This window comes from Aptenodytes forsteri, unplaced genomic scaffold (genome assembly GCF_000699145.1).
Source record: "Aptenodytes forsteri isolate BGI_AS27 unplaced genomic scaffold, ASM69914v1 Scaffold96, whole genome shotgun sequence".
Classification (NCBI taxonomy): Eukaryota; Metazoa; Chordata; class Aves; order Sphenisciformes; family Spheniscidae; genus Aptenodytes; species Aptenodytes forsteri.
In genome coordinates this window covers 7,927,794-7,942,780 of record NW_008795029.1, presented here as the reverse complement: position 1 = coordinate 7,942,780, position 14,987 = coordinate 7,927,794, and the positions used below count along the sequence as shown (strand labels likewise).

The window sequence follows — 14,987 nt, the reverse complement described above, 5'->3', positions numbered from 1 at the left end:
TGTCTTCTCCACCCTGGGCCAGTCGTGGCCTTTCGCACAAATCCACCTCCTCCTTCCATTCCCAAACCTCAGTACCTAGATTTTGGGTGGATTTCAGGTTCGTGACAGCTGACCGTGGGGCTGGAGACACTCAGGCATTCAGCCCATGGCTGGCCAGAGGGCTTGTGCCGGTGGCACCGTGAAGTCCCCCTCCCTGGGGACTAACTACTGCTGCTGCAAAGCGATGTCCAGACTGGGGAGTCCCCTTCTCCCTGCTCCCACCTGTCAAGATGCAAGAAGGGGGGAGCAACAGCTGCCGCCCCGAGGGCACTTCCCAGAGGCTGAGGGGGTCCCTCCAGGGAGGGGCTGGATCCGGGACTGACCCGGCTCTTGGGTCCGGTGGCTCAGGGCGACTCCCAGCCCGGCTTGCTCCCACTAGTCGGGGTTTGCCAAGGAGAGAGCAAGCTGCAATGATCCACAACAGCCCTGTGCATGGAGCTGGTGAGCAGTATGGGGAGCCAGGCGCCCATTTTCCAGCTCACTCCCAGGTCCCATCATTTAATTGTATGGACATACCCCGTGCATCTGACGGTCTCTGAGAAACATTAGAGGAGCATCGCCACGTGCTGAGAATTAAGCTGAGAACCGGCCCACGAAGAAGCGGCCGCTCGGTTTGCCCGGCAGTTCCCCCCTGGTTTAGGCTTTGTCAGGAGTCCCTGAAATCAGTGGGAAAACTCCTGTCGACTGCCACAGGCTTCGTATCTGCATTGCTGCGCATCTCTGCGAGCGTTGCTCGTCGTGATATTTCTATTTTTCTCAAAGGTTCTTTTTCTTTGCAGTGTGATGTCTTGGATCAGAATTTGCTAAATTTCCTCCCAGAACAAGAACATTCAGAAATTTATAAGATGTTATCTTCTTGTATGCTTATGACGGATTCTGCCTCATCGGATTACCTAAAAAGTAAGGGTTTTTTTATCTTTCCTAGTAAATGAAAAAGCACAGGCAGGATAAAAATTTTCGCTCATGAAGAGTTTTTTATGTGATGTGCAATATAAAACTTAGGCTCATAGCCTTTTAAAAAGATCTTGCCACCTGGAATGACCCTTTGGCACTATTTTTAAATGAAACTCATTGCCTTTATTTTACTAGGCTAAGACTACTCGCAGTTATGTTAATTATTAAATATCATATCTGTTGAGACAGCTAAAGAAAATAGGTTAGCCGATGGAAACTGAGTTCGCCTGAGACAAATCACGTCTTAATTGATATTTCAGCCTATTCAAGTAAGATGCTGCTCAGAGATATGTTAATGTCGCACACCTTTGGTTTGCATTATAGTTGAAAAGTATCTGTAAAATCATTGTAATTCTTTTTCAAAGTGAATTTTGTTTTTCATAAAAGCCCTTTTACTTGCCTCACCCTTATTCACTCTAGGAGGTAAGGCGTAGGAAACCAGAAAACACACGCTAATGTAAGACGTACAGCTGCTTAATCTACTGTATATACAAAACCTGCAGCTGATAGCTAATATGCCAAAGTTAATTTAATAGATATTTTGAGGTAATTAGGCATAGTTTTCCAACACAAGATGTAGAACAGCTGTGAGTCATGAAAAGCCTAAATAGAAAAAAAAAAGCTATAAACGAAGGATGCAATTCTCTCCTTCGCTACACCGACGTTATGGCAGCGTAACTCCTGCCATGAAGGTGGTGTAAGAGAAGGGCGAGTTCGTCTCAAAGGCTGTCCCTGAGCTGCAGGCGGACCTGTGCACAGCGCTGAACAACCTGCATCCCTGCAAGGCGCTTCCTTGCAGAAGCTGTGATCCTGCAAGGTATAGCACATCGGTGTATAGGACTCTGAGTAGTAACAAGCTGCTCTCGTGCTGCCCGTTGCAAGATTGGGGTTGGAAGACACCGTTGGTTGTGTTTCGCTTAAATAGTATATTTATTTCTTCTTCTTCTTCTTCTTTTAACAATCCAGCTGACAATGAACTAGAGTTTTATTGTCATCTTCTGAGAGGAAGTTTGAACCCAAAGGAATTTCCAACATATGAATACATAAAATTTGTAGGAAATTTTCGGTCTTACAGCAATGGTAAGTTTTAATTGTTGTATAAATGTTACTTTAGCTGTGTAAAATAAAATATAAGTATTGCTCCATTGAACAAGACAGGCTTTTAACTGAAAGGACTATTTTTAACATTATGGGGTAAATTTTGCTTCACATGGATCTCGCAGCTGATTTGCAAAAGCTGAACGAATACCTATGAAGAGTGAAATTGTGTTAGTTGCTTTTGATACTGCCCTTCACTTGTTAGCAGTGATCCTGGACTCTGGGTAAGTTTGCAAATAATGACAGGTTCAGAGGAGGGCTTGTTTGTGCTCACTAACACTGTGTGCTAAGACTGTACCTATTAGCTGAATAATAAGTTTGCTACCTTATCTGCTGGCCTACATTAAACACAAATTCTGTGCCAGAACTGATCATCTGCCAAATCTGCCCTCTCACCGTTCTCTGGAAAATTTTGGGGAAAGGCAGCAGCGCCACATACTTGAGTGCCTGCACCCACCGCCCCACGCTGCGGTGAGGGGTCCTCTGCTGCTGGCATCGGAATGGCTGAGGACCCTTCCACCCGCCTCCCTCTCCAGCTGCCATTTTACATTCCTCTCCAGCACTGCAGAACCCAATTCTCTCTCTCTCAAAAAAAAGAAAGAAATACAGTCAGCATAGTCGCTAATGCACTGCACTCAGTCTAGGGAAACCATCTTTCAAAGGATGAAGAGCAGATTTCCACCTCGCCCGTTCCCTAACAAACAGATTGCTGCACGGCCATTAGTGTCAGAAATGAAATACTCTTTTATTACTTTCCCTTCTCCTGCCTGCCCAAGTTTGCTTTAGTTACTTGCCTGATTGAACTCCAGAGTGGCATTTCCAAAGTTGCTGGTATTCTTCCAAATAGGTCATCCTCAGAAAAAAATTCCCCACCGTGCTTTCCAAAAAATGCATGCCACACTGCGAAAAAAAATGTCCCTGTCCCCGTTTAACTTTCTGCTCTTGCTCCACATGACTAGAATAGAAGCCTACGTGCAGGATGCAGATATGTATTTCTTGTTTGGTGCCATCTGATTTGAGGCTTTATTTGTATAAAAAATGTAACTGCCTGTATGCTTTCCAGTTTGAATGAAGCGAAATGCGGCTGCCTGACAGACGCACGCACCAAGCTGTTCTGTTTTCTAGAGCAGAAACCGGATTTCAGGTGCTGACTCATAAGGATACATTTCTACCAGGGGAATTTCTGATCCATTTTCTTCAAGGATTTTCAGCCTTTTATTTTGGCGTGACCTTAATATTGCCCTCTTACCCGTTAGGATTTCATATCCCAGCATTTGTATCAGTGGCTATTTCTCAGAAGAAGGATAAAACTTGCATTACAGATATCTTCCCTAGGTTAATGCATATAAACTAAATGGGAACCTATTGATTTCAGAAGACACCAAATCATTTGCCGAAGACCCCAGCTTATGCTTTCAAATAGGACATGTGCTTTCTGCTTCAATTTTTTTTTTTTTTTTTCTTTGTGCCACCTTTCTCTAAATCTTCCACTTTATTTTGTCTCTTCTGATTTCTTCCCATCCCTGCTGCAGTCTGACCCTCCGGTGGATAGGGAGGGGATGGTCCTTGCCCCCGCTCTGTGAGATGGTGCCTCCTGGCCCCTTTCCCCTCTCCCCATCGCAGGACGGCGGCTTGCCCATCCTCATTAGTTTCCCCAGTTCAGTGCAGAGCCTGGTGGAAATATTTGCTTCACCAGTGCGAGACGCAAGCGTCCCCAGCGCTGCTCCCCCTTGGCCAGGAGTCGCCCCCATGGCCCCCTGTGCCTGTGTCCCCCGCTCCCCCGCCAGCCTGGCTCCTAATCCGGCCACAAAACCACCTCCCAGCAAAAGTGGAAGCAAGTGCACCAGACTCGCGATGTAGCAGCAGCAAACTGTTTGCTTGGGAGCTGATAACCTTGGGCCAAGGACAGAGTGAGCAGCCGGAGGAGGGTGCAAACCTCCGAAGCGGCTGTCGTCAGCTCCACCGGGCTTCTTGCGTCAGCCGGCTGCACCCTGAGCAAGGCATGGGGGACATCAGCTCAAGCAAGCACCGTATGAACGCAGCTTTCCAGCCCCGGGGCTGGAGGCAAGCAGCTGTGCTTTGGCACAGGGACTTGCGGCACAGACCCCTTTGAGCATCTGATGGGCGCAGCGTGGGCTGGGTTCCCGCCTCTGCTTGGCCCCCCACACCCCAGGGCACCTCGTTATCGGGCACCGTCCCCCCAGCCCACGCACCCTGGGGTTGTCACCTGCTGGCCCTGCCAGTAATTGTTCTCTTCTTCCTTCCATTAAATAACTACCCATTCTCCAGCCAGCCCCCCTGCAGGTGTGAGGCCAAGCGGGCAAGAAAGGCAGCGGTGGGAAGGGTGGTGGGGGAGAGGCATGTCACTCACAGAGCAGTGCTCGTCCTATGCACATAGGATCAGCTGGCCCCAAATCCTGCTTTTCGGAGGTGTTTGTGGAGGAAGGAGGCTAAGCTAAAGACAAGAAAAGAGTTAGCTGAGCATACTGTGGGGGGAGAAAGACAGAAATTGCAAATTAAGCTTAATTAGCAGGAGACGTTCCTTATGAATGTATTCAAGAATGCTTTTCCCTGTAGCTTTTCACAGCAGTGGAAGTGTGGGCATGTTTTTACACATGGGAGACTGATAAAGGATGTTCTTCTCTAAATACAAATCTCTGCCGTTCCTTTTTAGCTGCCGGACGCCAAATCCCACCTTTGTTTCCAACGGTTTGCTGAGCGTTGCTGAGAGTCTGACCTGCCTGCACGTTCCTGCTGCAGGGGTGCCAGAGCCCCTGTGGCCAGGGAAGCTCTTTTATGCGTGGGCAGGCTGTATCCCGTCAGGATACTTAACTGTTCCATTCTCATTAATGTAGGGTCATGGCGGTGACAGTCCTAACGAATCTTTCACCTTTCCTTCTCACTTAATGTTTGCTAATGTTTTGAAGAACTGGTAGGTCCTTTTTTGCCCTCTTGAACAGAAATGTCACTAGCTTTATTTTACTTCCACGTAACCTTTTACGTAACCTCCCTTGAACGATCATCTTCTTCGGCTCATTTTATTATTGTTCATTGCTCGTATAATGGTGGTGCTTAGGGGAAGGGGGTCATGCATGCTGGGGTCCCAGCGACCTTGCCCCCCTCCCTCCTCCCTCGTACCTTCTCTGTTAATCACATTGTGACTTATGGCTGAGAACATCATATAGGGATGGGTTTGAATGGATTAATTTGAAGGACTGAGGCTTAGAAAGTCAGTTAGGGGCTTAGCTGCTCTCCCTAACTTTAGTGGGAGTTCTGGGGCTTTAAAGGCTGTTGTACTGTAACAGAGATGCCAAAGAGAATTTTTTTTTCTGCTAAAGCAGAACAAATACCTGATATCTACCCAGGTGACTCGTCACCAGGATTGCCATCAGGGAGCCAGATCACGCACAACCTACATCGAACCCATGCTACTCTCCCAGAGGAGCAGTCACTGGCACCTTTCCCCCATCCCAGAAGGGGCAGGGAGATGCATGTGCCACCCCCACAAATTGCCTAGGAAAGTTCACATAGCTCACAGCATGTGTTCAGTCTTTCAGAAGATCACCGTCCCTGGAGCTCCTGGGCTCAGCTATAGCTGGAGGCTAGAGGAGCTGCACAGCCCAGTGCCAGGGTTAGCAGGAGGGTCCACGCTTGGGCTGGTCCCAGTGATGGTGCGCGGGAAGCGGTACTCTGTAACCCCTGCTGCAAGGACATTTCTACACCAGGGATGTGACATGAGCCGCCTGCACATGAGCGAACCGCCCGCGAATTAGCTGTGCCCAAGCGAGAGCAGCCGACCAGCGAAACAGCAATGCGAGCTGTGCGGAGTGACTGCATGAGTCACTGGCTGTGCTAAATCAAATACAAGAGATTTGATTTTCCATTTGGGAGGATTATATAATCATCATTAATTAAGCTTCAATGAGAAAAGCAGGACTGTAACCTGACGGGAAGACTCAGTAGTCCCTTAAGAGGAGGGGAGGTGGCCCACGGGCCACTCAGAAGAGGAAGGTGGAGTTCCCTCTTTGCTTCTGTGAGAAATGCCTACTTGCTCTCAAAGCAAAAGGGTTGGGTTTTTTTATTTGCAAATAGGAACTCTTTCCAATATTTTTATGTATTTCAGGTTCTGGCCCTGTAGTCCAGATTTTAACAAGAGAGATGAATATACGCAAACATCTGAGGGAACCGAGTGCGATCACTGTACCTGTTGACCAGTAGTACCTGATAAGGGCCAGAGTCATGTCAGCATCACCAATGAATAATGCAGTGGCTCCCATCCAGTTTTGCCTGAGGGCTGAGGGGGGAGGCAAGTAATAAAGATAATCTTCCAAAAAATCCAAGGAAATGTTTAGCTCGCAGTATAAAATGTCAAATCAAGTGAGAACAAATTATTTTACAAAGCCACTGAATAGCTCACTCCAATAAGAAAAGATAAGGCGGGCTGGATTTATCCCTCCTGTGAAAATTGTTTGTACGTTTGTAAACAGAAAAAGATCTCTTACAATTATATAACCAAATATCGGCTTTGGTATCCTACTTCTGAGGTGACATACTTGCTTAAAAACTCCAGTGAGGGACAAAGCCAGAGTCCTGCCTTTCAAAGTGTTCAACAAAAGAAAAAAGGACCACCAGCATCTTTAAAATGGCAGATCCCTCCTTGCATCCAAAATGCCTGAAGTTTTCCTCTTAAGGGAGGAGATAACTGTTACGCAAAAAGAGTTCCTGATCAAGTAATATAATTAAATATTATAGTGGAATTTAAAATTGTGCATTTTTGTTCCCAATTACATGGAAACTCAGGAAGTATCTGGTTACTGGATGCTAACAATAGCAGATACTCTACTGTTAGCTGATATATCTCTTAGAGATAAGAATAACCATCAAGGAAATCATTACGCTGGGGAGAAAAAAAAATCTTTTCATTCCCAGAACAATTAATTCAATCTGAATTCCCTTTTAAAGGAAATAAACAGATTTATACAGAAGATGATACATTGATCTTGAGCCTCCGTAAGCATATGCAGAAACATCTGATAACAAGAATAACTCAAACTGAAATGAATGTTTTGATCAGAACCGACAGCCGCATATTATTATTTACTATTAACAATATTCTAGAAGCTGCAGCTAGCAATCTGCAGCGCTTATGCCGTGCTCTCTATGGGCACTTAAGAAAAAAGGCACCATTCCTGTCCTAAAGAATTTACTTGGGATTCCTATCAACAGAGGATGGCGAGGGGAGAAACAGGAGGAGGAAAGAGGAGAGAGGAGATCAAAGTGGACAAGTGGTGTATGGACACCGTCACTGTTACTCATCCAAAGCTACTGAGTGCAGTCTGGCTTGCCACTAGCATTTTAGATTTCGTCATTATATATATTAATTGCTGAATATTCTGTTTATCTGTCATCTAAATTTATTTATGTGAAACAATCTGGACTTTATTCTGGTCTGTTTGGCTTGTGTTTTTTGAAATCACTGTTCAGTTTGTTTGACAGTCACTAAGACTGGGTCTTTAAACATTAACATCTACTGACAAAATAGGAAGGAGGGATTTCTTCTTTCAAATGGCATAAATGAGAGGTTTGCTGTTATAGGAAGAATATGGTTTAAACAGCCTAAGTTAAAATAAGATGACCGAGCAACTGACTGCTGTACTATTATTACCTGAATAATGTGGCATCTGGGGTTTTTTAAACATGTTCTCGTTCATTTCATGTGACATGATTTGTATCCCTAAGGATAAAAAATTTTTTGTCTGTGGTAGTTAAGGGCTTGGTTCCTTATATATACTAGTTATTTTTAACATCTTGTCCTTAGTGTCCTGGTCCTTTTTATAAAAAAACAAAACCAACTAACCAAAAAAACCTGTATATAGGCAAATCAGTTTCTTTCTATCTTCTTATATGATATTTGCAGATAATTTAATACTTCTTCTACAAAAGAACTTTGTGGTAGTTCTAGGAGCAGCAGGTCTGATAGGTAACCACAAAAACTATTAAAATTCATGCTAAGGAGCATCAGCTAACTGATAGATATGAGACAACTGTTTCACCTTTCTAATTGTGTATTTAGCTTTGTCACGCAACCTTCTAATTATCTACTCAGGATATTTTGTCTAGATCATTTAATTGAGAAACACACATGCCTTCATTTACCCAAGCCCACCTGTTTATAGCCAGCTTAACATCTTCATCGGGCGCCTCCTGACAAAAGCACTCCAAGACCTGTATTTGGCTTATAAATGTTAATATGATCATAGCCTCAGACTTCATCCTATATTTTCCATTCCACTATTTTTCTGTGATGCTCTCAGAAAGTTCACTGCTAAACTTTGCTACTTCAAGATGTTGTGTGTTTCTTTCAAAGAGACTGAGAATTATAAAGTATGATTTTTCAGAAGACATGCTTAAAAGATTATCCCAGGATTTATTTTTTTAATTCATGTAATGATCTCTTTTTTTAAGTATACTTTAAAATTTCTCAACAAAAAAAAGTTGAAATTTGCTGACCAGCTGCAACAGCAGAGCAAAACAGGCTGTGCAGGTAGAGCTGTGGAAAGAACAGATACCAACAAAATAGGTCAGGCAGCAAAGTAACTCAGAAACAAACGTGTGGGGTTTTTTTCTTTCAGTTATTGTAGTTGTTGTTTTCAGATGGAGATTTACATTTCAAGGTGGTGGCTACCTGCCTGCATCATCGAGGCTTTTAATGCTCTGGACTTTGTCAAAGGCAGCTGAGTATGGGGATGGCACAGTAGCTGTCCGAAGACGGGATGACTTTCAGCCAGGCCAGCTCTATCTCATCTCCTTGGGCTTATTCATTCACTGCCGCTAAGTTCAACATTCCCAAATGTTGTGATGAAATCCCAAACTTACTACATAGCTGTCCTATATGGTCATTATTGCCCTTTTAGTATTGCATTTACTTCTTGGAAATATAATCCTATTTTGTAAATGCCACATTCAGGGATGTATTCTGCTCTCTTCTGGGAATCTGTCTCAGGCTCACGGCTCTTTACATCAAACAGCCGACGTAAAAAAGCCAGATGCTCTCTTTGGTGCGACTCGGTCTCCATGAGGCATTTCTTGTGCAGCTGGCGTCATTTGCGAGCCCGTGGGTTCAATAACTAGGTTAACTTCTCATACCTGTACTTAGGAGGCTGAATGTGCTTCTTATTTTCATATCTTAGAGCCCAGCCTGCAAACATTTGCTACTGAACTTGGCTATTACAGAGAGAAACGGTCCCATTGACTTCAAATGTGACAACATATTACGTAGTGAGCTTGGAAGTAACTTTTTACAATGTGGGTTTATAGCAATCCCATTCATTTTTAAACAGGACTGACTACAGAAATCAACAGACTTGCACAAAAAAAGAAGAACCAATAACTCTTTACTCAGGCTTCTCCCGTTTCCTGTAGCTCCTAACTCTTTCTTCTTTTTTTCCACCTCTTGTATTAATAATCACATAGAAGCCCTCATATATGCACATAACCCCAGGAGCAGAACGGGAACACATATTCCTAGGAAGTCCCCAGAGCAAGTGTTCTTTGCTGGTGAAAGGAGGAGAATTTTGCCCATATTTTTTATCTTAATATCCAGCCAGCCATGCCCTCCAGACTCAACTGCAAGAGAGGACTGTAATCTCTGTGGATATTCACATCTGCGTTGCCTTCTCAGATGAGGAATCTTTCTTCCCCTTTTTGGCACAATATATATTGTGCACACAGTGGCCTAAATCAGTTAATCACAGGTGTGAATTCTCCTCAGAGTACTTATTTTTCTGTCTCTTGTCCTGTTATCCTTTTTATCAGCTATGTATCATTATTCTAAGGCTTTTAATAGGTTGAACTGGGTTCCAAAAGCACATGTGATAAGTTGAGACTTCTTCCATCTCTACAGTTTATGCTAGTGAACTAAAGCCCAGTGCAGAAGCACCCCAGAATAAAAATTGCTAGTTATCTCCTCCCCAGATAGACACAAAACTCTTCATTTTCACAGGAATGGACATGGTCATCCTTGCTTTGTCCTGTGCAGAAGAGACAAACCGTAGGAAACTTCTTAAAGTTGGATATAGGGGCCTAATAGTAAGGAAAGATAGTTTCATATTAGCATTAATCCCTATTAGCATTAGATTAACTCATATTGGGGAACTCTGGCTGCTAGATGGGACCTTCTCTGCTCCCATGGGAGATAGTCGGCTGGGCAGGGCAAGAGCCCATGGGGCCGGCCCATTTCCCACTGCAGCTTAGCACACAGTTTTCTTTCACTGCTGTGGGAGCAGGATTACCATCTCTAAACAGCTCGAATTTGGATGAAGAATTTGCATTATGTCATTCTAACATGGGACTGCGGGCTAGCTTAAGGCAACGCGTTCTTTTGGCAACGCATCTCTGTGGCAGGAGGTGCTAGTGGGCCCCCAAAGCAACACAAGAGCCATGCAATCGCGAAAGACAGATAAAAAAACATACACAAAATCTGTAGCCACATCGCGTCCAGTTTTTCCTTCTGCCCAGTGTTTCAGGAGACAGCGGGCCATCTGCAGACTCACCAGAAATGCCCAGCTCTGGAAGCCAGTGCCATACACGGGGTCCTCTTTGCTCTTCTTTAAAACAAGGAGAAGTTGAGCACGCTGGGGACGGTTCTCCTTAGATGCAGAAGGGGAAGGTGCACTTCAGCAGCAGAGAATCACAGGCAGCTTCTCGCTAGCTCAATGAAGCCTCACTGGCTGTGGGCCCCGGTGTTTTGCCACTGATGACTTGACAAACTCTCTTCAGCTATCTCCCTTGCCAACGCTTTTTTTCATTGCCTCATGGAAGTTAGTGGACTAGGCATGCTGCAGCATATATTTTTTTCTTGTGAGTGGTGAAAAAGAGCAATTGGATGCGTGGGGTTTCTTTCCAGAAAGCTGGTTTATGCTCTGTAATAAGGTTTGGCCTTATTTTTATCAGGATTAACCTATAAGATTCATACTTGAAGTTAAGCTCTGATGTCTTTCTGCCTAACATGACTGACTTGGATTTAAATATATGCATATCAGCTTTAAAAGCTTTTAGAGCACTTCTCTGAATAAAATTAGTATTAGTACGCTTCAAGTGTGCAAAATATTCAGGGAGAGCAAATCTCGTATGAGGCATGACTCTGCGTCCCGGTTTTTTCCCTACCTAGTGCCTAACTCCACTTGCAATGGCTTTGACGAGGCTGTCCCAAGGGCTTACAGAACATCCTCGGGAAAGCAGGTCTGCTTCGTTGCGACTGTTCGTTTGGCAACGCCTCAGTTTTTAAAGGTAAGTGCGTACCCTGGATCCCATTCATTTCAGAACTTCTCAAAACACTTTCAGACGGGGTAACATGCAAAATTCTTAATTTTGCTAATTGAATGGATTACAGATATCACATTTCATGCATAAAAATCCAGTGAAGAGGATTATCAGTGTGAGCCAGGATCTGCAGAAGCGGTGTCACTTCTGCCCCCCTTGCACGGGAAATGGAAACCCTCATTGCATTAGGAATTGCAAAGTCACTTTAAAATTGGGTTCTTCATTGCCGCTTTCTGTTCCTGCGATGGGACACTGTACAGATGGCCACCAATGCTTTCATTTGTGCCCCTCGGTGTCTTCAGGTGACTGCTGCTAGTTTTCCTCCTCCCAAATCCTGGTAGTAAGAGAGTTGCTTCTAGAAATAAGGATAGACGACCCAACCTTGTGCCTGGCACTGTGGTTCCCTAATTAACAAATGTGAGCTACTGCATCAGGCGTCCCATCCTCAGAGGTTAAGAGGTTAAAAAGTCTAAGTGAGACCTAGCCAGTATGAAATCACTGCTCCCTTGGCCTGGCTCCATTACTGCTCAGGGACCTGCAGGGCACTCTCAGCTGATTCACAGCCCCAGCAGGCAAGTAGAGTCCCTTCTGGGTAAGTAAGTGAGGACACTTCTCATAAATCTTAACCACAGTAATCATATTAGCAGTAGACGCTGGAGTTAAGGTTCTCCGGGAACCCTGAAAGCAAATTCCCTTGTCTTTGGGTAGCTAACATCTCAAAATAAACAGGGAAACGAAATGGGCTGCACACGGCAATGAGCTGCTCAGTGCTAGTGGGGAGAAGGTGTTAGCTGCCAGGAAACCCTGAAAAACAATGTCTTCAGTTCACCTGCGTGACTCATTTAACCACTGGTCTTGACTTCCTCCTCTAAAATGAAGGCAAAAATATTTATGACTGGCTAAGCAAGGCAGAATCAGCATTTTGGTTGCACACAGCAATGTTTGCATGTTGCACCTTGAATTTTACGGTATGTTCTTGGCATCAGCATGGATTTTGGTGTAAACTGGAGGAGGGGAGAGAGGAATTTAAGGTATGCATGAAGACTTTTGCCAATGTACACTCAGCAACTTTAGTCAACTTTGTGAGTATTGATACATATCAAAGAAACGCTTGATGGCAGTGCACCTCAGCTTTTCCTCTGGTCCCAAGAGGTTTTAAGACATTGGTGGCCTGAAAGTCTTCTCTCCCTGAGAGTGACAGCAGAGAGAGAAGTGGCAGAGGAGACGATGAGAAGGTGTCACTTGCACAGGGGGACGTGGCACCAGGGAGCAGGGGGACAGCAGCACTGGGGGCCAGCCATCAGGCTGTCCTTACCAGTGACAATGAAGACCCTCCTGCAGGAGAGACATGGCAGACACAGTAACCCTGGATGCCACCAAATCCTGAGCACTGACGCTGGCAAGTCCCATCCAGGGGTCTCCAGGCTGACAGCTCGTGGAGCTGGAGTTGCCCCTGCAAACCACCATTGGGAGAGGAGAGGTCGGCAGAGGGGAGCTGCAGGCGGGCAGCCAGCCCCAGCCCACGCACGGGCGTGTACCGCGGTGCCATCCTTCCTCCCCTTCCCACCTCCACCCAATGACTAATCACCACCATCTGATCCCCATCCCTCTGGGCCAAGGATGTCCTGCCTCACAGGCAGCCCTGTGCCCTGCCTCCTGTAATTCACTTATTACTTATCATTCTCACGAGTGCCAAGGGCTGCTATGAGTCTTAAGGGCCAGCTTCTTCCCACCTGGCACTGGGGTGCCGAGGGTCCAAGCGCAAGGCAAAACCTCTGCCTTTCACCCGCCTGATGGGCCCCACACAGGCTGCCTGCCTGAAAAGGCATTTCTCCCTCCACAGCGCATAGTGCACCCAGCTATTGAGTGGGAAGGAGTGTCCCCCTTTCTCAAAGAGGGCTCAGAGGGCAGACATCCAAAAGGGCCGGGCAAGGGCGGTGGGTATCTTTAGTAACACAAAGAGAGCGAGGAAAGAAGTGGCAAACCCAGGTGAGACCAAGCACAGGCTGGATGTTGGGAAGGGGCATTGCTCCTCGGGGCCGTAGGGAGCACAGCTCTAACACCCCGGGCACTGCTTCAAAGCCATAAAAACTTGGGCACGCTGAGGAACAGTCACGGCTCTTAAGTCCATGTGCATCACAAGTTCTTCTCCCCAACTCCTGCAGAAATGTTGGCATTGATAAATACAATAGATCATTCTCTGGAATTGCCAGAAAACGTGTGAATCCTCTGTTTTCTCCTCTTATGCACCATGTATTTATAGCTAACAAAAGCTAGATGAAGCAGAGGGGTGAAGCCGCAACTCTCAGTAAGTCGGTTTTCTTCACCACACAGGAGATGTGCATCGTGGAAGAACCTCTAGAGGAATTCACATCAAGACACAGTCTGGAGTGGAAATTTTTATTCCTGGATCACAGGTTGGTGACAAGAAAAGCACGCCTTGTTGTGTTCGGTGCTTGTCTACTGCTATTTTTGTAAGTGCAATTCTCTCAAATAGTGTCACATTTCACATCTAAACAGGAGGGCAACCACTGAAATTGCTACAAAAGATGGTATTTACTATTTTACCCTGCATTTATTTTTATCAGTCTTTTAATAGAAAACTACTCTGTTTCTCAGGCCGAATTTGTGATTAGCTTGTTCTTGTTTGCTTTAAAAATATCAATGGACCAAAGTCTGCCACATGGCAAAATCGTCTAATTATTATACAGCTGCAGAAATCATTCTTTCCAAATCCAGCCATTGATTGTGTGTGTGCAATTCCCACTGAGTTACGGAGCGAAAGTCTGCACTGGCCTGAGGCAACCGTGCTGGCAAAGGTACAAAGCAACTGCCTCAGCACGCCACGGACGAGCTCTGCAGACACCCAGAGGGAAGCGGCACAGATGATCTCCCCTCCTGCCCCCCTAGTCCCAGCAGATGATGGCTTCCTATCACCTCGCCACGTGCTTTTCCCTGTGCAGGGACTGCGGGAGCCGCAGCAGAGCCCCTGACCAAGGAACGGCAAGGGAATGGCTCCCTCACAGCAGATTCTTGTGTGAAGGTCCCTGAGAAGCTGAGTTGCTTTCCACAACCACATTTTCCCTGGAAAGATGGGGTTGTCATGGCCTTGTCCTGGGGGGAAGGTGCCGTGCCCAGCCAAGCATCCCAGGCACAAGGCGGGGGAAAGTCAGGATCTGGTCCACTGGGGTGGACGACTGTACACCGATGAGCAAGAGCAGATCTGGGCTTTTAACATATCCGTGTCAACGTGCAGAACTGCTGTTTCTTTCGTGGTTTATGAATTCACTCATATTGTGCTTAATCGCAGAGCACCGCCGATTATAGGATACTTGCCTTTTGAAGTGCTGGGTACTTCTGGCTACGACTATTACCATATAGATGACCTAGAGCTGCTAGCAAGGTGCCATGAACACTGTAAGTATCGCATAGCCCAGGTTCCTCTGGAGTCACTGGGACACCTCTTTTCACTGAAATGTAGTTTCAGTTAAAATTGGTTTAAACTTGGAAGGTGAGGTTTGACCCTTGCCTCACGCCTGTATGTCTTAGCGGACTTATAGCAGATGGGGGCATCG

The 14,987-nt window shown here is 45.7% G+C and overlaps 1 protein-coding gene across 1 annotated transcript in view; it reads left to right on the top strand.

Moving 5' to 3' along the window:
* The window catches only part of NPAS2 (neuronal PAS domain protein 2), a 55,823-nt gene that overhangs the window by 17,457 nt on the left and 23,379 nt on the right, over nt 1-14,987 (top strand). The window contains exons 5-9 of the mRNA XM_009276172.2: nt 819-939; nt 1,960-2,073; nt 11,261-11,379; nt 13,747-13,829; nt 14,723-14,829. Of these exons, the coding sequence (XP_009274447.1) occupies nt 819-939; nt 1,960-2,073; nt 11,261-11,379; nt 13,747-13,829; nt 14,723-14,829 (544 nt within the window). The remainder of the gene's footprint in view (nt 1-818; nt 940-1,959; nt 2,074-11,260; nt 11,380-13,746; nt 13,830-14,722; nt 14,830-14,987) is intronic.